We start from the raw sequence: 27,443 nt of genomic DNA, 5'->3' as shown, positions 1-27,443 counted from the left end.
TTAAAAAGAGAACAGTATGCATGTCGATCGCATTATTATTCAATATGCTTCCTTTTCTCTTTATTATGTTTATCAACCTCTTTGTGCAAATGAATGTAAATATATTCTTTCAATTCCAGTATCTGCAGGATTTAAGAATCACTCTTCTTTGGACAGTTCAACTTAAAGATCTTGTAGCTCTCTTGAATTTATAAATCCAGATCAACAGCTCTTTAGCCTCCGAACCTACCTACTGTCCTTCTGGCTGCAGGAGGGGCCTCACAACACAGCAGAAAGCCCTCAGACTGACCCAGGACTGTCCCATATGCCTGCCTCCCCTTAGCCACCTACCTGTGGGTCTTCTCTTGGAGGAGGCTCCGTCTTCTCCGTGTTTAGGGCATGCTGTCACCTCCTGTGAACAAAGATACCTTGCTCCTCTCTTAAATGATCCCTTCAATCCCACCTCCCCCATAATTAAACATAAAGAGGAGTAGAACCTGCTTTTAGCCAGGAGGGTGTGGGCGTAGAGGGAAGAGTCCCTGAAACTCATGGTGAGAACAGCCCCATGCCCCATCTCTGCACCCCTGTGCCCCAGGAAGGACAGGATTGGTGACAAGAGCTGGCAAAACATGGCGTCCCCTCCTACCTAAGAAGGCTCAGCAGAGGGTCCTCTTCAGGGATCCCTCTCCCTTGTCTCTACTTACTATCTTTATATATTTTATGTGGACCCCCTTGAGACCTTCGTAGGACAAGCACCCTCATACCCTCAGCGCTATTTCCGACTTTACCTTATGACAGGTAACATCTCTGTCCAGCACGTGTTCTGTTCTGGACAGTTTTGATGCCATGTCCTGTTTCACCCCAAACCACTGCAGGTGATAGGGAAGATTGTCTCTATTGCACCATTGTGGAAACTGAGTTTTCAGAGGGTGTTTTGCTCTGACAATGTAACCCCGTTAGGAAGCGGCAGAGCCCACACACCCGGCTCCTAAGGGCGTGCTCTGGACAGCCACTCCAACTCCCCCACCGGCAGGGCTTCCCCAAGTACCCCCAGGACCCCTGTGTGAACCGGACAACATCTCATACTGAGGGATAGTTCCGATTCAGGACACTGCCATCCCGTCTGCCTGCGCCCCCAGGGGCACACGCACTAATGTGACAGAGGCAAGCTCACCTGTCCCTCTGGATGAGAGACCCATTTCTAAATCCCATCCACCAGGAGCAGCCCACTTGTGCCTGTGCAGTCCATTTCCAACTGCACTCGGAGTCTACAGGCCACCTCCTAGATGTATCCTCACAGAAAGACATGCTCATTGTGCTTTTCAGACTTTTAAACTTTTTCTGCCTTGTATTTCTCAAGTGATCCTACAACCTAAGAGTGAAAACAGAATCTTCTTTTGCTTTTTTAGTTACAGGCACTGTTAGGTTTTGCTTGGTGCTGCAGGTCATGGAGATGACTTTGGTGTAAGAGTGAGATGCTGACAGCAGGTGGCACAGGGTGGAAGGACAGGTTCTCTGTAGCAAAGGGAATGGGTCAACGTCCGTGGGTGGTGAGGATGGAAGGACAGGTTCTCTGTAGCAAAGGGATGGGTCAACGTCCGTGGGTGTCAAGGACATAATGACCCCTCTTGTGCTCAAATTTGGTAAATCCTGCTCCAGACCTCAAGAGAAATCTTTATGAGAACTTACCCTTGGTGATACCCCGCAGACAGCTAGCTCATTGCCAAGACTCTGATAATCATTTCTCTTTACTCTCTTAGCTGGGTAGATTAGCTTCAAATTCAGGGAGTACCATACAAAAATGCTGCCCCTGTGAGATTCTAGATTCATCTTTTCCAGTGGGATGGAAAGAAACAGGGACAAATGTGATACTCAGAGCTTGGGTTTGCAAAATGAAGGAAAAGTTAAGGAGACAACAGTTTCCAGCACAGGTGAAAACTAGGTGTTCGTGAAAGGTGAGCTTTTCAGGGAAGAGACAGGCTCACATAGTGAATGAGAGTATGTGGTCTCAAGTCAGAAGGAAGCAGGTGGACTCTTTCTCTGTCCTCTGTGGTCTTGGACAATGTACCCTACAGACCTGTCTGACCGTTGGAAAACAGCATCTGACACTAGTACATCCAGGGAGGGTTGTCCTGAGATTTCAGTAGTGCTCAGAGCACCGTCACACGGTGAGTGCCCAACACTTGCTGGCTTTTATCACCAAATGCTTTAGTGGCTGTCATGATAATGAAGACATTCTGTGTCACGCAGTGGCCACAGATGCTAATGACACCTTAGTCCTCTGGCTGTCATGCCTGAGTAGGCATCAGAATCTCCTGCAGGCTCCTTAAAACACAAACTGCTGTGTCCATCCCCGGGCTTTCTAGTTCCATGGGTCTGGGGTGGACCTGAGAATCTGGGTTCTCAGATTCACAAGCCCCCAGGTGATGCTGATGCTCCTGGTCTGGAGACTGCACCGGGAGAACCACTGCTGTAGTCTGTGAGTGGCACCCGGAGTCAGTGAGGTATTGCAGGTGTGTGCTGAGGCCACCGTTAAAACAGAGAGCTAACACTTTATCCCATTCTGTAGGTTGTCTCTTTACTTTGTTGATAGTGTCCCTTGCTGTGCAGAAGCTTTTTAGTTTGATGTAGTCCCATTTGTATATTTTTGCTATAGTTGCCTGTGTCTTTGTGGTCTCGCTCAAAAAAGTGCTGTCAACCCCCATTTTGTGTAGCATTTCTTCTATGTCTTCTTCTAGTAGTTTTGTAGTTTTTGGTTTTAAATTTAGGTCCATTTTGAGTGGATTTTTGTGTATGGTGAGAGATAGGGGTCTAGTTTCACTTTTTTGGGTATATACCCAGAATCCCTCTACAGGGTATATACCTGAAGGAAATGAAATCAATATGTCAAAAAGACACCTGCATTCCCATGTTCATTGCAACGCTATTCACAATAGCCAAGAGATGGAATCAGCCTAAATGGCCATCAAGAGACGAATGGATAAAAAAATTGTGGTATATATACACAATGAAATACTATTCAGCTATAAAAATAAATGATATACTATCTTTTGCAGCAACATGGATGGAACTGGAAATCATCATGTTAAGTGAAGTCAGGCACAGACAAATACTGCATGATCTCACTCATATGTGGAATCTAAAAATAAAAAAAGAAATAGTGTTTCTCATGGAAGTACACAGTAGAATAATGGTTATCAGAGGCTGGGAGGGGAAGAGGAGGCAGGGAGAAGAAGGGGTGGAATAACGGGTACAAAACTCTGCTGTCCACCCCAAGTGCATCATTGTGCAGTATATGCATGTATTGAAATCACACACTGTACCCCACAAAAATAAATATAAATAAAATTGTAAAAAATAAAACTAAAAACCCACAGAGCTTGAGGGATCTGCACATAAGAGACTTGGTTTCAGTCCCGGGTATTATCCCCTGTATCAATGAGCCTGGTGACCTGGCATAAGTCATTGCTACTCACAAAGCTTTGGCTTCTTATTTATTTATTTTTTTAAAAGGGTTTTGTTTTTTGTTTTTTGTTTTTTTTTTTGTTTTTTTTTTTTTTGATGTACCTGCCTTTTAATGGCAATTGGGAGGAAATGGCTTTTCTTTTTTTTTTTTTTTTTTAATTTTATTTTGTCGCTATACATTGTGGCTGATTATTGTTGCCCATCACCAAAACCTCTTTTGTTTCTTATTTTAAACATGCCGAATAGCATTTGCTGTTAGGCAGTATTAGCCTACTAGCATATATATCTCAGCACACATTGGAAAGTAGTTAATAAATTGTGAAGCAATCCCATGGATGAGTTTTGGAGATTTTAAACTTGAAAGACAGTTGTCGCCACCACATTCTTCACTTACCTTGCCTCCTAATCCTGCAGTTTGTCTCCTCTCCTTCTGGCCCACTGCCTCCAACCCTCCTGCCCACTCTCCTGCATCTCGGGAGGTGTTGTGTGTGTGTCGCTCCACCGCCTCTGGTTCCAGACGGAGCCCTGCCCCGCTCCTGCCCCAACACCCCGCCTTTCACCGCCACTTCCAGTTTCTCTGTGAGGGCAGGAAGACGAGCTGTGTGGTTGGTAGGGGATCACAAGGCAGGAGACAGGGGACGAGGGGAAGCCCAGATGAAGGGGGAAAAGACGCGCTTTGGAAAAAGAAGAGTAGTGTGGCAGTTTTACTTTTAAGATGCCAATATTCACATCTGCCAGGACAGCATCTCCCCAGAGAAATCTCCTTTTGTTCCTTAAATCTGAGAAAGTCTTTTTCTTCTTGAGCTAAAGATAGACAGCACTGGTAAGGCTTTTGTCCTTCCACATAAATGTCGTGATCTCTAAAAGAGGACTTTTTGCTTTGGGTGACCTAGACCATCTTCGAGTACCCCACACTGTGGCAGAGGTAGCCAGGGGCTGGTGCTAGGGGTGGGCGCCTTGCTGCTCTTCCACTGCAAGCTCCTCTCCTCTTCTTCTCTGGTCTGTCGTGCTCTAGGGAAATCCTAACTCATCCGACTATTTCTATGATGGCTGTACTTCTAATGCAGTGCTGAAATTGTTGGTAAAGGCAGAGCTTTTATGTTTTGGCTGATTTTTTTCCCCCCAAAATGTGTGACATATCCCTCCAAACAGTGCTTCAAATTGTCTCAAATCCTGGAAGGAACAGTTTTGTACAAGATCGCCTTTGGAGAGCATACTGACTTTCAATGAGATAGCAAATTCCTCTGCAACAGTACAGAAAGGACATTTTCTGAAGGAAAGTTGAGAAATCCCAGCAAGACTTGCAGGCGTGGTTTACTGGTGTCCTGATGGTGTGGCTTGTTAGTTTGTAACCATTTTGGACTACTTCCATTTGTTGACACTTTAACTGTTTTTTTTATTTTTCAACCTTATATGTTTTTTTTTTCCCTTTCTTAAGCAACTGTATGGAGGTATAGTTGGAAGACAGTAAACTGCAAGTATTTAAAGTGTATAGTTTGGCAGGTTTGGGAATGTGATTACCTGACCTGAAACACAGTTTCCACACCCAAGGTAACAGATGTTTCCACAACCCCCAAGTGTCTTCTCCTGCCCCTCTGCAGTCCTTCCCTCTTTCCACCCCTATCCAGGTCTCAAGGTGACCCCTGATCTGCTTCTGTAACTGTATGGTTTGCATTTCCTGGAATTTCATATGGAGCCAAACTGTGTCTTTTTTAAAATCTGGCTTCCTTCACTGAGGGTAGGAACTCATTCACGTTGTCATTTGTACTAATAGTTTTTATCCTTTTTATTGCTAAGTAGCATCCTGTTCAAACACTACAGTTTGAATAGCTCTTCCCCTGTTGATGGTCTTTTGGATTGTTTTCAGTTTTTAAGCCGCTGTGACTATTCATGCGTTAAGTCTTAGCGTGAACCTATGCTTCATTTCTTTTGGGTAAATACCTAGGACTTGGATAACCCCTTACTAGTAGATATATGGTAATTTTTAAAGAAACTGCCAAAGTGGTTTTATGTGGGGTTGTATGTTAGCTTCTTATTGCAGAAGAATTATCGCAAAATTATCGCAAACCTAGTGGCTTAAAACGACACGCATTTGTTATGTTACAGTTCTGGAGGCCACAAGTCCAAAGTCAGTGTCAGTGGCTAAGATGAAGGTGGTGCTGGCAGGCCTGGTTCCTTCGGAGGCTGCAGGCGAGGATCTGCTGCTGCCTTGCCTTTCCAGCTGGTGCAGTCCCCTGCAGTCTTGGGCTCGAGGTCTGCATCACTCTGACCTCTGCTTCCTTCTTCACAGCTCTTTCTCTGACTCTGACCCTCCGGCCCCCTTCTTATAAGGATGCTGGGATTATATTGGGTCCACCCAGGTAATCCACGATCATCTCCCCATCTCAGGATTCTTAACTCGGTCACATCTGGAAAGTCTCTTTTTACAAAGAAGTTAACCTGTTCACAGGTTCTGGGGACTAAGACTTGGACAACCATTTCAATCATTTTTTTTTTTTTTTTTCTTTTCTTTCCCATCACTGAGATGTAAAGTTCAGTTCTTTATATATTCTGGATACAGGTTCTGTGTGTGTGTGTGTTGTAAATATTTTCCCTCAATCCGTGGCTTGCCTTTTGCTTTCTTACTGATGCCTTTGAACTTTGAAGAAAGCCCCTTTATTGATGGAGTCTCCTGTGGCTCTTGCTTTTCATGTTCTATGTGTGAAACCTTCACATAACCCAAGGCTCCAATGATTTTCTCTTATGTTTTCTTCTAGAAGTTTCATAATTTTGTTTTTACAGTTAGGTTTATGATACTAAGGATTGATGTTTTGTTTTTTTTTTTCCCAAACACGGATAGGTTTCCATATGCATATACATAATTCAGCAACATTTCTTGAACTTGCTCATTTTTTAATGATTTTTTAATTTAAATATGGATGATCAGAAAAATTCTTAGACCAATACCTGTTAAATGGAATAATTGCTAATGCCAGTGAATTGTGCTATACGCTAATCAAAAGCTTACTTTGCAAATAATCACTCAGTTAAACTATCATTACTGACCTTTATTTTACACAATCATATGCATTACTTTTTTCTTTACAGTTCAAAAAAATAATAGCTCACAGCCACAGGAAGCGATATATCAAATACTTGAATGCTTTTCTTTAAGCCCACTAGAGCAAGCTTCTAATTTGAAGCAAACATTACCGAGACTCATAATTTTATTCTTGTTAATTATTCATTTCAGTGTTTTAAATTCCTAAACACAAGGAAGCCCGGCCTTTTACATGCAAGCTCATTTGTAAAGGTTAAACGGCCATAGTGAAGTACTATGGAAGTGTCTTTCCTGCCTACATAAAGCACAGGAAATGGTGGTGGTTGTAGGGAAAGCATGTTAGTGGCGTCAATGTGTGAAGAGCTTGCTGCGTTGGTTGAAGGACAGATCACTGCACTTCTCCTAGTCTACGTTCCCATCTTCCTGCCTCCTCTCTCAGGCTCAGACTGCTAGGAATTCATGTTTAGCTTCCAACATAGCTTCTACCTAACTTCTGTTTTTAGGTCTTAGAGGAAATTTTTTGGATAAAGGGTCATTGTAGTTAGGTAAAGGTGACATATTAGTATGTCTTCAGGTGATCAAAAGTGATCAAAATGTTCTGATTTATGCAGTGGCATTTTCTTAATCGCTCTTTGCAAGGGTTCTCTTAACTTTGCAGGTATTTGTTTCTTCATTTTTTTCCAAGAAATATTAAGGAACTTCTCATTTCTGAATACTAATTTAGTTACCTCACAAGGAGTGTTTTGGCCTTAATTGTCAGGTTTTTCTCAGTGTCCAGGACAAAGTAGGTACTGAGTAAATATTTTTTTAATGGGACTTACTGCATTCCAAGCCTGTGCCATTTCTGCATACCTGAGATTGATGATCTGGCTTCTCAAGATTGTTCCTCTATGATTCCAATCAATGTTACATGTTATGTTTACTGTTGTGACACAGGATGTCCCTAACTTATAAATATTTGACCCAGAAAGGCCTCTGTGCTCAGTCATTTGAAACGTGGACTGAATTTTAATTTAGGGGAAGGGTAGATTTTAGGTTGGTTTGGATTCTCGTTTGTATCATTGCGATTTTTTTTGGTGTTCAAAGTGTAAATCAAACGGCACACGTACAACAGCGAAGAGTGTGAGCCGGTGGCCGCTGCAAGGCTGGTTCATCCTGAAGCATAACAAGCAGGCCATGCCATGAAGTACTGGACAAGGTAGGTTTGTGCTTCGTCATGGTTTATAGAGGGTATTTATTCACGGAATGCGATCTGCTAGGGACTGCGGAGAGCCTGAGAGACAGGGGCGTGTTTTGCGTTGTGGATGTGGACAGCACTAGATTTTGTCGTTGTCTATCATTTGTTTTGGTTTCCACTTCTGGACGAGCTTACACCTGATTTTGCTGTACACCCAGCCCCACCATTCTCCGGTTCTGAAGTGTCCCCAGAGACCACACTTGTTATTAGGGCACTGTGCTACAATGCATGGGGGCTAGGAAAACGTGGGAGATGGATTAGGTCTGGTGGCAGACCTGGACAGTGCAGCAAAGGACACAACCCAGATGCGTTGGCGTCCAAGCCCACATACAGATGGAGTACTGTCTAACTGTTTTTACGTTTCCTGGCTACACAGTTCTGCTCGTAAGCACTCCTAGCCCTGGTGCAGGTTCTTCTGGGCATGGAAGTGGATGGCCATCTCCACAAGAGGTGCCAGGGCATGTCTGAGGATGCAGGGGTGCCTCTGTAATGCCAGCCCACTGTTGCTTTGCCTCCCACGGATTTGTCACCCATTTTCCCCTGGGTGATGGAGCCACCAAAGATTACTCAAAGCCCATCTCTTCTGAGCAGTGAGAAGGCCTGAAAAGGGATTAATTTCCTGGAACCCTCAAGAGAGAGGTGTTCCTTCCATTTGGGAAATTAACCCCAAATTGGGGTTCTCTGCCCACATTTATTCTCCAGACCAGGAAGTTTCAAGAAGAGAACATAGGTGGGGTTTTTGCTAAGTAATGTTTAACAAGTTTAACAATAGAAGCTGGTAACATTCAGTAGGAAAAGCAAGGTGACATTCCATAATGCAATTTGCAAGAAGGTAAGTCGATCCACCAACAAATGATTGATTTTAGCAAACATTCTCTTCTTAACAGCAATTTCCCAGTATCTTTACATATCAGTCAGTAACCTGTCTGTCTTTGAGCCAGCAACCTTGCTGTGTTACAATTCTTTATCTTAGAACAGAGACTATAGCCTAGGAAAAATTTCCTGTCTTTTGCAAGGTTAACATTTGAAACTGCAAGGCTTTGGAAAACCAGGCCCTGTGAAATACATTTGCTTTATGTATACTACACAGCCCACCTGGGAGAGTGCTGAACCAGGCTGGGCAGGAGAGAGGGACTGGGCCCACTGTCCCACTGGGGACACACTAAGGATTTTCTTGGATTTCTGAGGTGGTCAGGAAAAGACCGAGGGCAGGCTGGGGGCGGCCACAGAGGTCCTTTGGGTCCAGCCTGTGGCCCAGCGCCTTGGCTGGCTCAGAGACTGTGTCTTTTAGTGGAACTTTAATGTCTGGGGTGTGTCTATAGAGTCCGCACGGCCAGCCATCTCGCCTAATGGCTTTCCACACTATCTATCATCATGCATCCTTGGAGGCAGAGGTGTCTACCACCATGACGGGACAGTCATCCTCTACCATGCTAGCGCCCTTAACAAGGCCTGCTGGGTGACCATCTGGAAGTCGAGGAGGGCGGTCTCCAGAACTCTGAACAAGAGTGAAATATGAAATAGTGAGAGACTGAATATGCAAACAGTGTCCAGCATGCAGGTAGCAACAGAACTCTGACCCACAACCTCTCCTCCACCAGCTGGAAGCCAGACCTCAACCTCTGCAGCTGTCACCGGTCAGGATGTGGTCACTCACTGCCCCCTTCCGTTTTTTGTCCCATCTTCAATTCAGGACCAACCAGAGAAAGCTAAGCATGCTGTCCACACCAGGCACAGGGGATGCCCCACTTCTAGTGGCTACCTCCCATCAGGTTCACCCAAAGCCTGCCCTCTCACACTGTGAAGCCTCCCTGCCCCTGCCTGCACCAAGCCTCTGCCAAACTCCAGGGACAGCGGCTGATGCTCTTGCTCCACAAGCTCTGAAGAAACAGCCTCTACTTGTTCTCATCTGGGGAGACCTTCATTTGCTTCCACACATGAGGGACATTTGTAATTTCGCACTTTGTAACTCAGTGCCTCATTTCCTCCTTTGCCAGCCCCCTACCAGGATGTGGTCTTTCCATACACTCCTCCTCCTGTGTTCCTCCAAATTTAATAATGCCACCTTGGGTGACCATATGCATTACTGCTCAAACTGGGATATGTGGGGCAGATGCATTCTTCCAGTGCATCGACATGTGGTTTGGTTTGGCCTTGCTCCTCGCTCTCGCAGCCACATGCTCGGAAGCTTCTCTGAGACACAAAATAGTGCTGCTGACAGCATCTGGGCTCTATGCTGTGTGCCAGGAGTGTAGAGAGCGATGTTTAACAGCTGTTGCCTGCAGTGACCTTCCAGAACGGTTTTTGCCATTAGTGTTGTAGAAATTATGAAGCCAGCTTGGCTGTATAAGAAGGTCAAGAACAGCCCGAGGCAACCCCAGGTATCAGATCCAGCCATTTCAGAAGCTCAGACCTATTTCCTGTGCAGGGCTGGGTTCCCAGGCTCATGTAAGTCAAAGCTCAATTTTTAGGATAGCCATGCTACTAACCAAATAGTTAATTTTGGGCGGTGGACCTTTATTTTCTGACAATATCCTTCATAAAGCTGGAAATGCTTTCACTAGAGGATTCTGTGCTTGAACATACATTCACTGTTGATATACTTTGGATGTGTCGTCCCTTCCAAAACTCATGTGGAAATTTGATCAACAATGTGGCGGTGTTGGAAACTGATTGAGTCATGGGGGCGGATCCCTCATGAATGGATTAATGCTCTCCTTGGGGGAGGGGGGAGTAGTTCCCGCAAGAGCTGTTCATAGGTCCCTGGCACCTTCTCTCTCTCTTGCTTCCTCTCTCCATGTGATCTGCTTGTACCCACCAGCTGCCTGCCACTTTTCCGCCATGAGTAGAAGCAGCCTGAGGCCCGTGCCAGATGCTGTCCCAGAATCATAAGCCACATAAACCTGTTTATTATAAATTACCCAGTCTCAGGTATTTCTGTTATAGCAACACAAAACGGACTAATACAACTATATAGTAAATATGTAAAAGTTTCAGTAGTTATTCTCAAAAGAAGACCACCATTATCAACTATTACTTCATATATAATGATCCCAGTACTAGAAAATCATTTTTTCCTTATTTTCATTTAAGAGAGGGATGAACCACTTAACTAATCCTTTAAATACAGTATATTCCATTAAGTTGTTAATGTTTTTATTCCAAGATATATGTTTCTTAAGAAGAAACGAGCTTATTAGAGTGTCTTTCCAAAAGAGGTAAATTACCCTTGCCATTTTTGTAAGGATGCTGGGCATAATTTTCATTGAAATCCACATTTTATTTGATCCAGAATTACTTAACTAACTTCTGTTAACTCAGAACTCCAATTAATGGGAATCATTTGCTGCAATTAACTTTAGAAATAATGCAGCATATTTAAGATTTATTTTTAAAATCTTACTTTCATTACAAATATGTTAATATAAATCTGATTTGGAGGTGAGGGAAAGAAACAGGGAAATAAATACAAATAGAAAAAGGAAAGTGTAAAGTAGTGGGATGAATGTCATCACACATTGTTTTCTCTTTAATTTCTACTAATAAATATATACAGTAAAATTAAATATTTTTTAGTGAAGATTGACCCATTTTTAAAATCGCTGACTATAGAGTGCAGACCTTCAGTGAAGACACAGTGCCAGGCCAGTGGCTCCCTACCGTAGCACACTTAGCACACTTCCAGCTCCCTGGAGGGCTCTCAGAACACTGGTTCTGAATCTGTAGATCTGGGTGTGGCCCAAGAATTGGCGTTTGGAACGACTTCTCAGGAAATGCTTATGCTGCTGGCCCAGCGGCCACACTTTGAGAAACAGGTTTAAAGGAACAAGTGGTAGAAAATTACAGTTGAACAAAAAGTAGTTGATTTATATTTTAAATCTGTTCAATGATTACCTGTTACCTACTATGTACTTTTAAAAGCATTTCGAAAAATGACACCACCACTTTCATCAAAATGTACTGTATGCTGGGTTTTTTGTTTTTTATTAAAGCAACTTCACATTTAAAATATGTAGTTTTCATCACATTCAGAAACACTGCTACATTTCCAGGTGAAAGAAAGCATGCAGTCTGATAACATCTTTGTCACTGCCAGATAGCTCAAGATGAGTTCTTCCCTGTAGATGTTTATTTTGTGTCTTCAGGGAACCAACCTAACTGTAACACAAAACAGTCTTTAGGTCCTTTTTTTTTTTTTGTAATTGGAAGTAATTATTATAAATAAAACTATGCTCAAGATATATCAAGATAAGTCTTGAAAAAAATGCATTAAGTTGATTTGTTCACAGTGTGCAAGCAAGATGCACTAACTGTACTTAGTAAGCAGTAATGAACTCAGTTCACAGTCCTTTATCCAAATTCTGTGAGCCAGATGTATTTAGATTTAAATTTTCATTATTATTTTAAAAAGGTATTAGAATGCTTATGTTCCGTGATATATATCACTCTCAGGAGGTTCTCAAGCAGCACTCATAATCAAATCCATTAATATTTCGATAGGGAAATGCATGAAAATTCACACTCAGCCTGGTAAGTATGAAACATGAAAACCACCTCATGCCAGTCTGGGTCAGATTTGGCTGCTCAGTGAAACCTTTCAGTTTCGAGGAGTTTTTGGATTATGTAATAGGGGACAGGGACTTTCGCCCCTGTACCAGACCAGGAGTTAGTTAACAAGTATTCATGTAGCTAGTTCCACATGCTGGGCAGCTGTGATGCTTTCCAGATAGTTAATGGTTTGGGTTTGTTTTGTTTGTATTTGTGTAGTAAAATATTTGGTATGAGGCACTTTAATTTGTCAGCTTAAACAGCTGTTTGCCGTTAGTGGAGCATGAGTGTACAGAGAGAAAGCAGATCTTGTTTCCTCTGAACTCATGATTACTAAAAGCGTTCCCTGACAATTCTGCATAATGATGCCAAGAGTCAACTCGGGGCCAGGCACTGTGCTCTGAGCGCGGTATAGATTATTTCCCTTAATTGACACAACAGCCTAGAAGGTGTGTAGTGGGATTATATTAGTTTCCCATTTTACAGACATGTATGCCAAGGCCCAGCAGGTTTGTAGGCTATGTCTGAGTAGGATGTTAGTGTCTCCATTTTATACTTACACCAAGGCTCCCACAGTGGCTAGTAAGCTGCGGGCAGAGTTCAGACACAGGCCACCTGGCCTCAGAATGCTGCTGCTGTCCTCGGCCTCTCTCACCTGGATCCTCCTGTGACTTCACATCCACCTTGCCCTGCAGGCCAGGCTGCTCACCACATTTCAGACCCAGGCAGAAAGTACAAGTCAGAGAGGTCAGGAACCTTGTCCCAGGACGCCCAGCTAAAAGTGGCTGAGCTGGGAGTTTACTGCTTTCCTCTTAAACCCCCGAAGCCCTCGCTTTTTCCTAGGACTTCATCTTAGGTCTTGCAGGAAAATGAAAATGGGGGTGGAGAGAACAATCAGGTCGTAGGACACGCACTCGTTAGCAACAGACCAATGGGTTAGGATGTTTCCCCATTAAATACCACTCACTGCTTTAGGATTAGAGTTCTGTGCCCCTTTGCATGGGGACGGGGTGCAGCTTCAGGAAAGGGAGAAGTGGGGGAAGTACCCTCACCTCTCATACCTTTGTTGGGTAAAACACAAACTGATACCGACTCAGCCAGCACTGAGATAACGTTTTCGGTTATAGAAGGTGTTACCTACGTGTCACAATGACAGAACCTCAGCCTTAGACACTTAGAGCCCATGGGGTGTAGCCTTCCTCCAGGTGCTCGGGTCCTTCTATAACAGCTTAATTTAAACTGCAGTGATTTGCATTTCCCACCTGGGAACAAAGCCTGATGCTCATGATGACAGCGCCAGCCTGCCCGCCCGGGTGGCTGCCCCCATCTGCCCCCTCGCACCGCCCTCCGCTCAGCTGCAGCTGCTCACAGGTCCTGCGCGGACTCCATCAGGAGGGAGGCTCGGGTTTACGCAGAATGTTTTCTAACTCACCTAAGGAAGGTGGAGGTGTACGTGGCCGTAGCGTGTTAAAAAAAAATATTGAGTTTCTTGATAAGAATAAGGCTGAAGCCATTTGAAAAGCTTCAGGCTCACGAGCAAGCTGGGTAGAGGACGCAGTGATAGCTTGGCACAGCTATTTTATGCTGCTTCTTTTTATTTTAGTTTTTTTCCTTTCAAAATGCTGCCCCTTTAATTTTGAGTATGCTGTCATCAGCTCGTGTAGTCACCATTTGATCTAAGTTTAATTACTTGTTTAGATCCGTTCTTATTCCGTGGAGGATTTAGGATGATTTTTATCTAAATTGTGAAGGAAAGTGGCTGTCTGTGCAGTCCCCTACAGATTTATAATCCTACAGTTGTGTATCTTTTAAATTAGAAACTCCATGACACTTTAAGCTTTAAATGAACGCTGTTTAAAGCATTTTAAAACGATGCAGCTATTTTTCTCTTTGGAACCTGTGTTTTCTGCGCTCCTTCCTTCCTCCCCCACACCTGCTTTAGCAGCAGCCCTCAGTGGTGCCTCCGTCTTCCCGCCTGGCCTCTGCTCCTTTTCTTTGCTTTTCAAACCCGACAGGAGTTCCTTCCTCATTCGTTTTCTTTTTGTCAGTCTTTCTTTCTCCACCACTAGAAGAAAAAGTTGAATTAAGAAAGTGCAACATACTGCCAGTCCGTCTCCTCTCCCTGACAGCCCTCGTCTTCCCCCCCGCCCCGCACTGGGAAGAAGCAGATAAGAGTGCACTGTGGATGGGTGGCCTCTGTCAGAGGAAGGTTTTCCACCCTTCTGCTAGGAACAGAGGGGACCACCCTTCTCGCTGTTGTGGATCTTCTTCAGGGAGATGAAGTGAGGGCAAGTTCCAGAAAACCTCGAGTTACCTTAGTATCCAAACTGTGGCTTCCTTTACAAACCACCCCAGGAAGACTTTCTGTAGAGTCTTACTATCTTTTGTAACCCCTGAATAGGGCATTTACTCCCTAATGCAGGGCTCATGCCTTAGCAATATTAAGTACTCAGAAGGATAGAGATTCTGAGATTTGCTTTGTGCATTTTTCAGCATCTCAACAAAGTACAGACCGTAGTAGAAAAGCAAGGAGAAAAATAGTGGAAGTGCTAAAGATGAAATTGCACCTGACATGCGGCTGTGGGTGGTTTTGCTGAGAAAAGCAGAGAAAGAATAAAGGAGAGCTCTTTTTTGTTGCTACAAACTGTCAGTGCCTAAGCATCCATCAAGGGGCTTAGGAGTGCAGGCCTGCTGCAGGAAAGATGGCTGCAGACAGAGCTCCGTGTGCACACGGAGGAGGGCTGGAGAGTGGAGGGCAGGGTTGGCTGCCCTTTCTGAGAACCCAGGGAAGAGCCAGGGTCACACTGACCAGTCTGTGCTGGTCACCAGTGTTCACACGGGGCAGGGAGCCAAGGGGCTGCCTCCACTCCATTCCAAGGAGGAGTCAGAGAGTTCCAAGAGCAGGCACAGTGAGCTCTGGGACCAGGACGGAAGTGAGCGCGGGGCAGAGTCCACAGAAGCAGTGGCCCACGCCATCAGTGAGCCCAGTCCTATAAGTGTCAAGCGGCCAGAGCCAGAGCACACACCTCTGGCTACGGCAAGAAGCAGGTCAGATGCCCTTAAGGGAGAGGGTGTGGGGTACATGCAGAAGATTTGCCTTTGCAAGAGAACTAACCGCTCTCCACCGTTGGTTCACACAGGAATTTTGCAAAACGGTGATGGATAAGATAGACTACTCAGGCCCTGTGTCTACACAGGTGTCCCTTCTGCATGACAGATGTAGAAGGTAGAGCACAGGTGGCACCACCCTACCCTGGCAGTGGTCCTGAAGAGACAGTCCCCTGCCTCGTGTGCAGACGCAGCAAGTCCTGTTCGTGGCACAGGCAGACATTGGGCCGGGGACCTGGGGGAGGAGCAGCTGTTTGGAGTTAAGACCTGCCCAACTCATTCTGTCATTAGCAGTTCATACCCTGACAGCCGTGACAGTGGGTTAGGCGATTATAGGCCAGCACGTACACCTACACGCATGTGGATGTGCACACGTGTGTATGAAGACGTATGCGCAGCGCTCACAGGCCCCGCGTGCACACACAGCCTTCACTCTGTGTTCAGTTTCTTCACCTCGTTGTTTCCCAGTACGAGGGTACTTCAAAAACATCATGGAAAGATTGGTATTTCAGTTGCATTTTTCCGAGAACTTTTTGAAGCACCCTCGTTAGGAAAAAGAAAGTAGTACTTAGGCATCGTTAATTATTGTGTTTCTCAGTTTCATTGTGGGAAGACCAGGTACAGACATTATGTCACCCAGCTTGTGTCAGGAACCATTACTGGGTCCAGCTGTGCAAATTCAGGACAGAATGTTGCTTCGCACCTGTGGGAAGGCTTTCGTGCTAAATCTAGAACAGGGCAGTTACTCTTGTAACTAATTTGAATTCACATTTTTGTCAAAGAGGCCATGTGTGTTCTTTTTTTTTTTTTTTCTTTTGAGGCTGGCTGGTACGGGGATCTGAATCGTTGACCTTGCTGTTATAACACTATGCCCCAACCGGTTGTGTGTCTTCTTTTTAAACCACGTGAGAACAGCTCCACTCATGGTCTCTTCAGTTCTTTGAATGCCTCTGTCAGGGCCATGTCAAATGGGAAGACCGGGGCCCTGTTGAGGCTTTGGGACAAAAATCCTCTCTTCGTTTGAGCCCTCGAGATCATTGTCACCCAAAACACTCAGCACGTTGTGGCTGGCTTTCCTGGTTTTAAAATTGTGTTTGATAGTCCTCAGATTTGGAGTTTTGCTTTCCATTGTAAATAATGCCTCCTAGCAGGTTGTTAGTTGGTTTTTCAGTGGACTGATCTTTCTAGGACCATGGTAGAGACAGTGACAGTTTTAGAGTAGCTGGTATTTTGTGAGCACACACCGTGAGTCTGATGCTGCTCTGAGAACGTGACTTATGTGTACTGAAGTATTCGGTCCTCACAGCAGTATCATTGTACTACTGTAGTACCATCAGTAGTGCTGTTAATACTGTGTATATATATCAAGTGTAAGTATAGAAAAAGGGCCCATAAATATAAATGAATGCAATATAGATACTACTATTTTTTATGTTGTATGTAATTTAACATACTACATCGTAGTAGTCGTAACAATAGTACCAATACTTCTGCTGACTTTGTGTAAACGTGGGAAAGGGAGGCACTGGGAGGTTAACTCCATTGCTGAGGCTGTATCCCTAGCAAGTGCAGAGCTGGGATTTCCTTCTCAGGCCAGCTTTGCACCGTTCTGTGATAAGGCCTCTGTGTAAGTGTTCTGTTCTCACCTGGAAGCTTCATAGCATTCGTGGCCAGGCACCCTGCATCGGGGAGTCGTTGCGTGGGGCAGTGGGTGTGTCCTCAGCAGCAGTGTGCCACGCGCGAGGCCACGTTGTGTGGTGTGGTGCTGCCTTCAGCACACTTGGCAGTACCAGGTAGCGATGTCCTGTACCATTGGATGGAATGGACGATTTCAAGTGTACTTTCAGACTCAAGCACATGCATGCCAATACCAAAGACAGGATACGGACTTCATTTTTCTCCTAATTTCTAACTTTCCAGATCACAACTCCAGCGGTAACTCCAGCACATTCAGAGGAGGCTGCCCAGGGTATCATTTAGTAAGAATTACCTGCAAACCTTCCCACTGTTTACTTAGGTCTCTGCGAAAACATTTTTTCATGGAATGTGACCCACACGGTGTATGGTTATATTGATCTGATACAGAATTCGTGTTAATGTAGCCTGCACTCTGAAAATCTCTATATCTTTATTTTGTTTTTCTTTCTGCAGATACCGAGGGGCTGTATTCAGTGGTATTTCAAGAAATATGTGATCGCTATGAAAAGAAATACTCCTGGGAGGTGAAGTCCTTGGTTATGGGTAAAACGGCATTAGAGGCAGCACAGATTATAAAAGATGTCTTGCAGCTCCCAATGTCCAAAGAGGAGCTGTTGGAAGAGAGCCAGAGGAAGCTAAAGGACGTGTTCCCCACTGCTGCTCTCATGCCAGGTGCGGTCCCCTCGCGGCTGTCAGGGTTGTGTTTGGGAATGCCAGCATCGTTGTTGACAGTAAGTTTTAAGGTCTGGTGTAGACATGCTTAGTTTGTCTTCTTTTGTCTTCAGTCTCAGAACTAAGTCTCTCTTGGTACTCCTGAGAGAGTTTGGCTGACACTGTGTGATGCTATGATTCAATTTTCTCTTTAGGACTTCTTAAAATAATACTAGTTTCACTAATTTCTGGAGTCCAAAAACATTTGAGTTTTGTTTGTACCAATATTCTGTGAAGATTATGTTCAAGACGGAATTGCTTCAAAGTTTCATAGGTGGCTTTACCTTTTTATTTTCAAAATCAGATATAGGATTACTATTTCAGCAACTATTCAAACTTTATCAGATTAATAAGCAGCTAAATCTCTCCAGAAAGGCTTAATTTTTTTTCCTTTAAGTTAAAGGCTTCATTCATTTTTAGTGAATCTATTTGTATGTCATTCAGCCCTTTCTTTACTTGTATCCAGGTTTCTTTTGAAAGGAAAGACAACTTTGTTCTCTCTGGACATGTTAACTGATGTTCAGTCAGAACTGGATTCCCTGCTGCTTCTTGCTTAAAGTGAGAAGGTAAAGAATATCCTCGATTATAGACCCCAAAATGCTTGAAAATGGACTGTTTGAAGATTCCTGTAGGACAATAGTGTGATTACTCTGTCTTTAGAATTCCTGGTGCAAAGGGGAAAAGAAAAAAAAAATGCATTTACGGCAGTAATTTGGGATTTAAAATTGTATTAATATGAATCATACACATTTTTGAAATATGTTATTGTTTATGTTTATACATGAACATATATCCAAACGTGCAGATTAAACATTCCTGGGAACTAGAGACTGTTTCTGCAAGGACCCTGCTAATGGCAGGGCCTGTGTCATGTAGAAACCACATGAGGTACTCTTGGATTAAACATACACACACACGCACACAGATGCAAACGCATACCCTTTGTAATCATTCTCTCTGCGTCTGCTGCAAATGGTAGTGTCTGTGGATCTTGGGTGTGGGCAAAAACGCCATGATACTCAGTTCTCTGCATCTTGTGTCTTTCTGCACTGTTATGGACAATCATATATCATCTTTGGAGAAATATCTGTTCAAGTCCTTTGCCCGTTTTTAAAATTTGGTTATTCATTTGTTGTTTGTTGCGTTGCCTCCCATGGATTTGTCACCCCTTTTCCCCTGGGTGACGGAGCTGCCAAAGATTACTCAAATCCCATCTCTTCTGAGCAGTGAGATGCCCCAGAAAGGGGTTAATCTCCCCAAACCCTCAAGAGTGAGGAATTCCTTCCATTTGGGAAATTAACCATGAGTTGGGGTTGTCTTCCTGCATTTATTCTCCAGACCAGCAAGTTACGGGAAGAGCACATAGGTGGGGTTTTTGCTAAGTACAGTTTAACAAGTGTAACAATAGAAGCTGGTAACATTCAGTAAGACAAGCAAGGTGATATTCTATAATGCTAGTAAGTCAATCCACTAACAAAAGCTTGATCTTAGCAAACATTCTCTTCTTACAGCAATTTCCCAGTATCTTTACATGTCAGTCAGTAACCTGTCTGTCTTTGAGCCAGCAACCTTGCTGTGTTACAATTCTTTATCTTACAATAGAAACTTTATAGCCTGGGGAAAATTTCCTGTCCTTTGCAAGGTCAATATTTGAAACTGCAAGGCTTTGGAAAACCAGGCCCTGTGTAGTACATTTGCTTTATGAATACTCCACAGTTGTTGAGTTGTAGAAGTTTTTTATGTATTCTAGATATTAACCCTTATCAGACATAGGATTTAGGAACATTTTCTTCCATCCTGTAGGTTGCATTATTCCTCTGTTAATTGTGTCATTTGAGGTGCCTAAGTTTTTTTAGTTGATCTAGACCTATTCATCTATTTTTGCTTTTGTTGTCTGTGCTTTTGGTGTCATCGCCAGGAAATCATCATTGCCAAATCCAACATTATGAAGCTTTCCCCTGTGTTTTCTTCTAGGAGTTTCATAGTTTTTAGGTATTGTTTTTAGGTCTTTATTCCATTTTGAGTTATTTTTTGTATGTGGTGTAGGGTAAGGGTCCAGCTTCACTCTTTTGCATATGGATATCCAGTTTTCCCAGTACCGTTTGTTGAAGAGACTTATCTTTTCTCCATTGAGTTGTCTTGGCCCCCTTGTTAAAGATATTTGACCATATATGTGGGAGTTCATTTCTGAGCTACTTATTCCAGTGGTCTTTATACCAGTACCACACTGTTTTGATTACTGTAGCTTTGTAGCATGTTTTGAAATGAGCAAATATGAAACCTACAACTTTGTTCTTCTTTTTCAAGATTGTTATGGCTATTTGGGGGTTGCTTGAGATTCTACATGAATTTTAAGGTGGAGTCTCTATTTCTGTGAAAAATGCTGTTGGGATTTTGATAGGAACTGCACTGAATGTGTAGATTGCAAGCAGTCTATGGAAATCTTGACAATATTTTTCTTCCAATCTGTGAACACAGAATGACTTTCCATTCATTTGTGTCATTTTTAATTTCTTTCAGCAAAGTTTTCTAGTTTTAGTGTGCAGTTCTTTTACCCAAGTTAGTTTATTCCTAAGTATTCTTTGATGGTGTATAAGAATGCAACTGATATTTGTTGATTTTTATATCCTACAACTTTTCTGAATTGTTTTATCTGTTCTAACAGTTGTTCTTTTTTTTTTTTTTGGTATGTGTGGAATCTTTAGAGTTTTTTACATATAAAATGGCATCTCTGAACAGAGACAATTTTACTTCTTTTTAAATTTGGATGCCCTTTTTTTTGTTCTTGCCTATTTGTTGTGGCTAGGACTTCCAGTACTATGTTGAAGTGACAAGACTGGGCATCCTTGTTTTGTTCTTCATCTGAGAGGAAAACCTTTCAGTCTTTCTTAATTAAGTGTGATGTCAGCTGTGGACTTTATTTTGAGGTGCTTTCCTTCTATTCCTAGTTTGTTGAGTGTTTTTATCATGAAAGAGTGTTAGGTTTTTTCCAAATGCTCTTTCTGCATCACTTGATATGATTATGTGGTTTTTGTCCTTCATTCTGTTAATGTGATTTCATATGTTGAACCATCCTCGTATTCCAGGAATAAACCTCACTTGTTCACTGTATTTTTATGCCCTTTCAATTTGCTGTTGAATTCTGTTTGCTGGCATTTTGTTTAGATTTTTGCATCATTATTCATCAGTGATATCGATCCATAGTTTTGCTTTAAATGTTTGGCAAAATTCTTCTGTGAAGCTATCTGGTCCTGGGATCTTCTTTGTGGGTAGTTTTTATAGAAGGTATTTAGTAAGTTAAATTGGAGGAGTGAATGGTAGGTCACCAGGGAAGCAGCCCCCTGATTGTGCTGCAGGGTCGTGTCTGCCTGGGCCAGTCATCGGGAAGCAGTCCCTGATTATGCTGAAGGCATGCCTTTGTTATGATGATGGTACTGGGGCATAGCCTTGCCCTGATTATGATGCGGGGGGCTTGTCTTTGCCCAACTATGATGCAGGGCTGTTTTTCCTGGGCTAGTCCAACCACAAGAAGACAGGGCAAACCCATGGGACTTAAAAGCACAGGCAGAACTGACCATGTGCACATGCACATCAATTGCTAATTGCTCGATGCTCTGAAAGCCCCTCTCCATGTAAAGGTCAGCCAAGAATGTCTTCAGTGGGAAATCCTTTTGCACATTAAGTTCTGTAGGCAATTACTATGTGACTAATGATTTTTTCTTTCCGAGCTGATTTATCCTGTGTAATGATGTCTGTAACCCCCCCCTCCTTTTTTTTCTGTTCTTGATTTATTTCTTATCCCTTTCATCTCTCACAGCTGTGCACAGATACATCCCCACTCTTTCTTTTTGGAGTATGCTTTCCACCCTCCATCCATCGAGCAGGCATTCATGCTCTTGAAGTCAGCTTATAACTTTCCTCTTCCTTCACTTAATCCTTGCACATCTAGTGCTGAGTGGGTGCTCAGGGGGACACAAAAGAAACGTCTGTTTCCTAATGGAATGTGTAATCAATTTAGGGAAGAAGGAACATGTGTATCTATGAAGTTTAAGTGAAAATCCATAGTAGCATATAGTTACATGTCAAAATGAGAAATTCAGGAAAGAGTTGCTGAAGGAATATAGAAGAAAGTAAAACAAATTATTCTTGGAGCGGTGGCAGCTATGGGGGCGGTGCATGAACTTGGGGGAGACTGAGGAAAGCATATAAGATATGGGTGGGTGAAGCGGGGTGGTTTTCCAGATGAAGAATAGCACATGGTGAGGATGGTCATCAGCAAGCGAGTATGCTTCTGTTACAGCTTGAAGCTGAGCTTCTCATTGTGGAGGTCCTTGAGGAATAGGCAGACATTTCGGCCAAGTTAATTGAGGTCCTTAGTCCTGAGCTAGTGTGTTTGCTGCTCTCAATTGTGGAGAACCATTGGGATTTTTGTAGAGGAGAGTGCCAGAGTGATACCCATACTTTGGGAGAATCCTCTGGGTTCCTGGCACATGTAGATCGGAGCTAGGGAGAGATGGGCTAGAGGAAGACCAGTGTGATGGTTAATTTTTTATGTCCCTTTGCCTGAGTCACAGGGTGTCTAGATTGAACATCTTTCCTGGTGTGTCTGTGACTGTATCTGGATGAGATTACCATGTGTATTGGTAGAATCAGTGATAATAGATCACCCTCCCCTCTGTGGGTAGGTCTCATCCAACCCGTTAAGGGCCTGAAGAGAACAAAAAGGTGAAGGAAGGAAGAATTTACCCCTTTTTTCTGCCTCCCTGCTTTTGTTGGGACATCTCATCTTGCCTTCTCTTGATGTTGGACCAGGATTTAAACCGTAGAGTTCCTTGGTTCTTAGGCCTTCAGACTTCAACTGCATTACACCACTGGCCTTCCTGGGTCTCCAGCTTGGAGGTGGCAGATTGTGGGACTGCTCGGCCTCCATAATCACGTGAGCCAGCTCCTCACAATAGGAATAGATACACGGTGTCTGCCTGGACCGCAAGCCCACGCAAGGTGATGGTGTGACATGGTGTTGGCAAAAAGAAACTGGTGCCAGACAGAAGTTGTAAGACTCATTACTTGAGCATTGAGGCTGTGGAACTGCGCAGATGAAAGGAATCTCATATTAGTAGACAGCACGAGGAGAGAAGGTGAGAGTCTCAGGATATATGTAGTTTTTCACCTCATGAAATGTATCACTGTAGGAATGAAAGAAACGTACTAAGTAGAGAAAGTATCCCTTCCTGCTGTCAAACCACAATCATGATGTCACTCTCCTTTTTCATTTACTTTTGTTTTGCTTTTTAAATTACACCAAAGACACGTGCTTCACACAATACAAAAATATAGAGTAAAAATGGAAGATCCTTCTCATTCCTGCTTTGTTACTTAGTCTAAGTGTTTAGGGTGCCTCGCCCCAGCCCCTTTCTTTGATGTATTTGATGTGGACATATTCACAGATGTACAGACACACCCCCACGTGCACCTTCAAGGAATGAGGCAGCTGACACAATTCACCAAGATCCAAAGCAAGGACGTACAGACGGTCCCCAACTTATTGTGGTTCCACTTAGGAATATGGTTTTATGATGATGTGAAAGGGATACACAGTCAGTAGAAATGGTACTCTGAATTTTGATTCAAAATTATTTAACCATAAGTTTATTGTAAAGTAGGCTTCGATGATTTTGCCCAACTATAGGCTAGTACATATTGTGAGCACATTTAAGGTTGGCTCACTAAGCTTTGTGGTTTAGTCGATTTAGGATATTTTCAACTTACAGGTTTATCAAGACCTAACCCTACTGTAAGTCGAGGAGCCTCTCTATCTGATTCATGGGATGGAAATCCTGAATTATTTAACCGAATTGTTAGGTAATTTGTTTGGAAAGAGGCAGGTATAAAGCAAGTGAGGACATTATTTCCTGGGATGTTACATTAGTCCCCATTGTGGCCCCTTGAAGGGCAGAGTATCCCTTGGGAACTAGAAGGTGCGTTGAGTACTTCGTGCCTGGAGCAGTACAAGGCTCGGTTAATCTGCTGCAGTGTTGACGTGATTCTTGTGTTGGGTACAGTTTCATGAAGATGACAGCAAGCTGTGTTGCTCGTTTCTCCTCATTGATGACAGAGGAGTTAAGTGCTCTAATATTGCTGCACTACCCTCCTGTAGAGTCTCTTATATCCAGATTGGCACAGTCACATCTCGTTATCTCTCTTTTATCCCAGTGGGCTCAGGGCCCTGTTACCTTTAGGAACCAGAAAGCACCTAGGTCAGCTTCCAGGCCAGTAAGGCAGCCAGCAGAGAAACTGCAGCCCGTGGTTGACAGTATGCTCTGACAGTCCATTACTTTACAGTTCCTCTGGGCAGGCGGCCTCAGTTTGGGGGCAGGATAACCTGTAGGTGGCAGAGAAAAGGGACCCATCATGTAAGTGTCACAGCAGCATCTCCACGTCCTCATCAGTGCTGGCCTCCCTGGCCAGATTGCCTCACTCAGTCATGGGGCTGTGCCAGTCACATCCTTGTTTCAGTCCATTTTCTGTTGTTTATAACAGAATAACTGAAACTGGGTGGTGTATAAAGAAAAGAGGTTTATTTCTTACAGTTTTGGAAGCTGGGAAGTTTGGGAAGCCACAGTCCAGGGAGTGCATTTGGTGAGGGCCTTCCTCTGGGTGGGAACTCTCTACAGGGTCCTGTGGTGACCAGGGTGTCACATGGTGAGAAAGAGCTTTCAAGTGCTCTCCTTATAAAGCCACCAATCCACACCCATGACAACCCGTTAAACCATCAACCGTTACTCCATGAACAGATGAATCCATTTAGGAGAGCACAGCCCTCACCGCCTGATCACCTCTTAAAAGCCCCAGCTTTCAAACGCCACCATTGGATTTTCCTCCCTCTTAGCACTGTTGCAGTGGGGGTCAAGCTTCTACATGAGAATTGCAGGGACAGACATTCAACCCATATCAGTCCTACTGAGGGCATGGGGGCTTCCAGTCTCCTAGGACCGTCCCTGGGAACTCCCAGCATGGTCCCCTTTGCAACATCCAGGAAGCAAGCCACATGGGGGTGCACCTGAGGGACTGTAAGCCCCCCGTCATAGTCAGCATCCCTTAGGGTCACACTGGCTAACAAGCACTGAGGGCTCTTCTCCCTGGGGGTCGAGTTCTCAGTTTTCACCCTGGGGGTTGTATGTCATCCTCCTGCCCCCTGATGAGAAGCCATCCCTCAGCATTCCTGTTTCAGGGATTTCAGAGGGAATGGCTTGAAGGGCTGCAGGGTTTAAGTGACTTGCCCAGCATCACACAGCCTCTGGTTATGGAGGCTGGCCTCGACCCCTGGCAGGGAATGCAGAGTCCAGACTTAGCCACGACGCTCTGCTGCCCCATTATGTGGGTGGTGGCCTGTGGTCAAGGTAGACAGCAGTACGGTAGAAAGGTTGGAGGGCGTGTTCCAACATAGTCCACAGTGATTGACCATTTAAGTCATACATGATCCATGTAGAGAAGGCCTGCATGTGTAGGGACTCTGCCTTTAAAGGCTCTGTCCTTGGCAGTGCTCTTGATTTGGGGCACTTAGCTGATTCTTAATTACTGGAGGCTATACTGGCTAAGCTGGGAGTCCTGAGTCTTCATTAGGCTTGTTGTATTTATTGGGCAACCACACGACTAAACAAGCGAAAAGGAAGATTGTAAGCTAGCAGTTATGGTAATACGTTCAGCTTATGCCGTGCGCCTTTCCTGTTTAACAAATCAAAGTTAGGCCCGTGTCCCGGAAAATTTATGATTGTGGGGGAAGAAGCCCTAGAAACAGACTGTTTGCTGGTCAGATGTAAGTGACAAGCCTTTAAAATTCTTACCCCCTTTTTTCTCTGAAATATCAGCTCATTTGTTGATGTACATGGGCATAATTCCTTTTTCTGATTTAAACATTCTGGTGTTCAAAGACTGCTAATTGCCTTGTTATTTAGAAATTACAGTGAAGACATCCTAGAGATAAAATAGAGACTTTGCTTTCATTGATCCCAGATAGTACATAACTGCACGTAAAGATTTTTTTCTCAAAGAATTACATTTTCTATTTATTTTATTTTATTTTTATTTTTTGCATTTTATTTTATTTTATTTATTTATTTTTTATTTATTTTTTAATTAATTTTATTTTGTCGATATACATTGTGGCTGATTATTGTTGCCCCTTACCAAAACCTCCCTCCCTCCTCCCTCTCCTCCCTCCCCCCCAACAATGTCCTTTCTGTTTGCTTGTCGTATCAACTTCAAGTAATTGTGGTTGTTATATCTTCTCCCCCCCACCCGGTTTTTTTTTGTGTGTGTGTGTGTGTGAATTCATATATTAATTTTTAGCTCCCACCAATAAGTGAGAACATGTGGTATTTCTCTTTCTGTGCCTGACTCATTTCACTTAATATAATTCTCTCAAGGTCCATCCATGTTGTTGCAAATGGCAGTATTTCATTCGTTTTTATAGCTGAGTAGTATTCCATTGTGTAGATGTACCACATTTCTCGTATCCACTCATCCGATGATGGACATTTGGGCTGGTTCCAACTCTTGGCTATTGTAAAGAGTGCTGCGATGAACACTGGGGAACAGGTATACCTTCGACTTGATGATTTCCATTCCTCTGGGTATATTCCCAGCAGTGGGATAGCTGGGTCGTATGGTAGATCTATCTGCAATTGTTTGAGGAACCTCCACACCATTTTCCATAGAGGCTGCACCATTTTGCAGTCCCACCAACAATGTATGAGAGTTCCTTTTTCTCCGCAACCTCGCCAGCATTTATCATTCAGAGTCTTTTGGATTTTAACCATCCTAACTGGGGTGAGATGGTATCTCAGTGTGGTTTTGATCTTCATTTCCTGGATGCTCAGTGATGTTGAGCATTTTTTCATGTCTGTTGGCCATTTGTATATCTTCCTCAGAGAAATGCCTACTTAGCTCTTTTGCCCATTTTTTAATTGGGTTGCTTGTTTTCTTCTTGTAAAGTTGTTTGAGTTCCTTATATATTCTGGATATTAATCCTTTGTCAGATGTGTATTTTGCAAATATTTTCTCCCACTCTGTTGGTTGTCTTTTAACTCTGTTAATTGTTTCTTTTGCTGTGCGGAAGCTTTTTAGTTTGATATAATCCCATTTGCTTATTTTTCCTTTGGTTGCCCATGCTTTTGGGGTCGTATTCATAAAGTCTGTGTCCAGTCCTATTTCCTGAAGTGTTTCTCCTATGTTTTCTTTAAGAAGTTTTATTGTTTCAGGGTGTATATTTAAATCCTTAATCCATTTTGAGTTGATTTTAGTATATGGTGAGAGGTATGGGTCTAATTTCGTTCTCCTGCATATGGATATCCAGTTATCCCAGCACCATTTGCTGAAGAGGCAGTCCCTTCCCCAGTGAATAGGCTTGGTGCCTTTGTCAAAGATCAGATGGCAGTAAGTGTGTGGGTTGATTTCTGGATTCTCTGTTGTATTCCATTGATCAGTGTGTCTGTTTTTATGCCAGTACCATACTGTTTTGGTTATTATACCTTTGTAGTATTGCTTAAAGTCGGGTAGTGTTATGCCTCCAGCTTTATTTTTTTTGCTCAGCATTGCTTTGGCTACGCGTGGTCTTTTATTGTTCCACATAAATATCTGGATAGTTCTTTCCATTTC

General features: G+C 43.4%; 1 protein-coding gene across 1 annotated transcript in view; it reads left to right on the top strand.

Moving 5' to 3' along the window:
• PUDP (pseudouridine 5'-phosphatase) overlaps positions 1 to 27,443 on the top strand; it is an 85,610-nt gene that overhangs the window by 19,586 nt on the left and 38,581 nt on the right. The window contains exon 2 of the mRNA XM_063083632.1: positions 17,529 to 17,747. Within this exon, the coding sequence (XP_062939702.1) occupies positions 17,529 to 17,747 (219 nt within the window). The remainder of the gene's footprint in view (positions 1 to 17,528; positions 17,748 to 27,443) is intronic.

The sequence above is a fragment of the Cynocephalus volans genome, chromosome X (assembly GCF_027409185.1).
Source record: "Cynocephalus volans isolate mCynVol1 chromosome X, mCynVol1.pri, whole genome shotgun sequence".
NCBI classification, from domain to species: Eukaryota; Metazoa; Chordata; class Mammalia; order Dermoptera; family Cynocephalidae; genus Cynocephalus; species Cynocephalus volans.
This window is presented reverse-complemented; position numbering and strand designations above follow the sequence as displayed.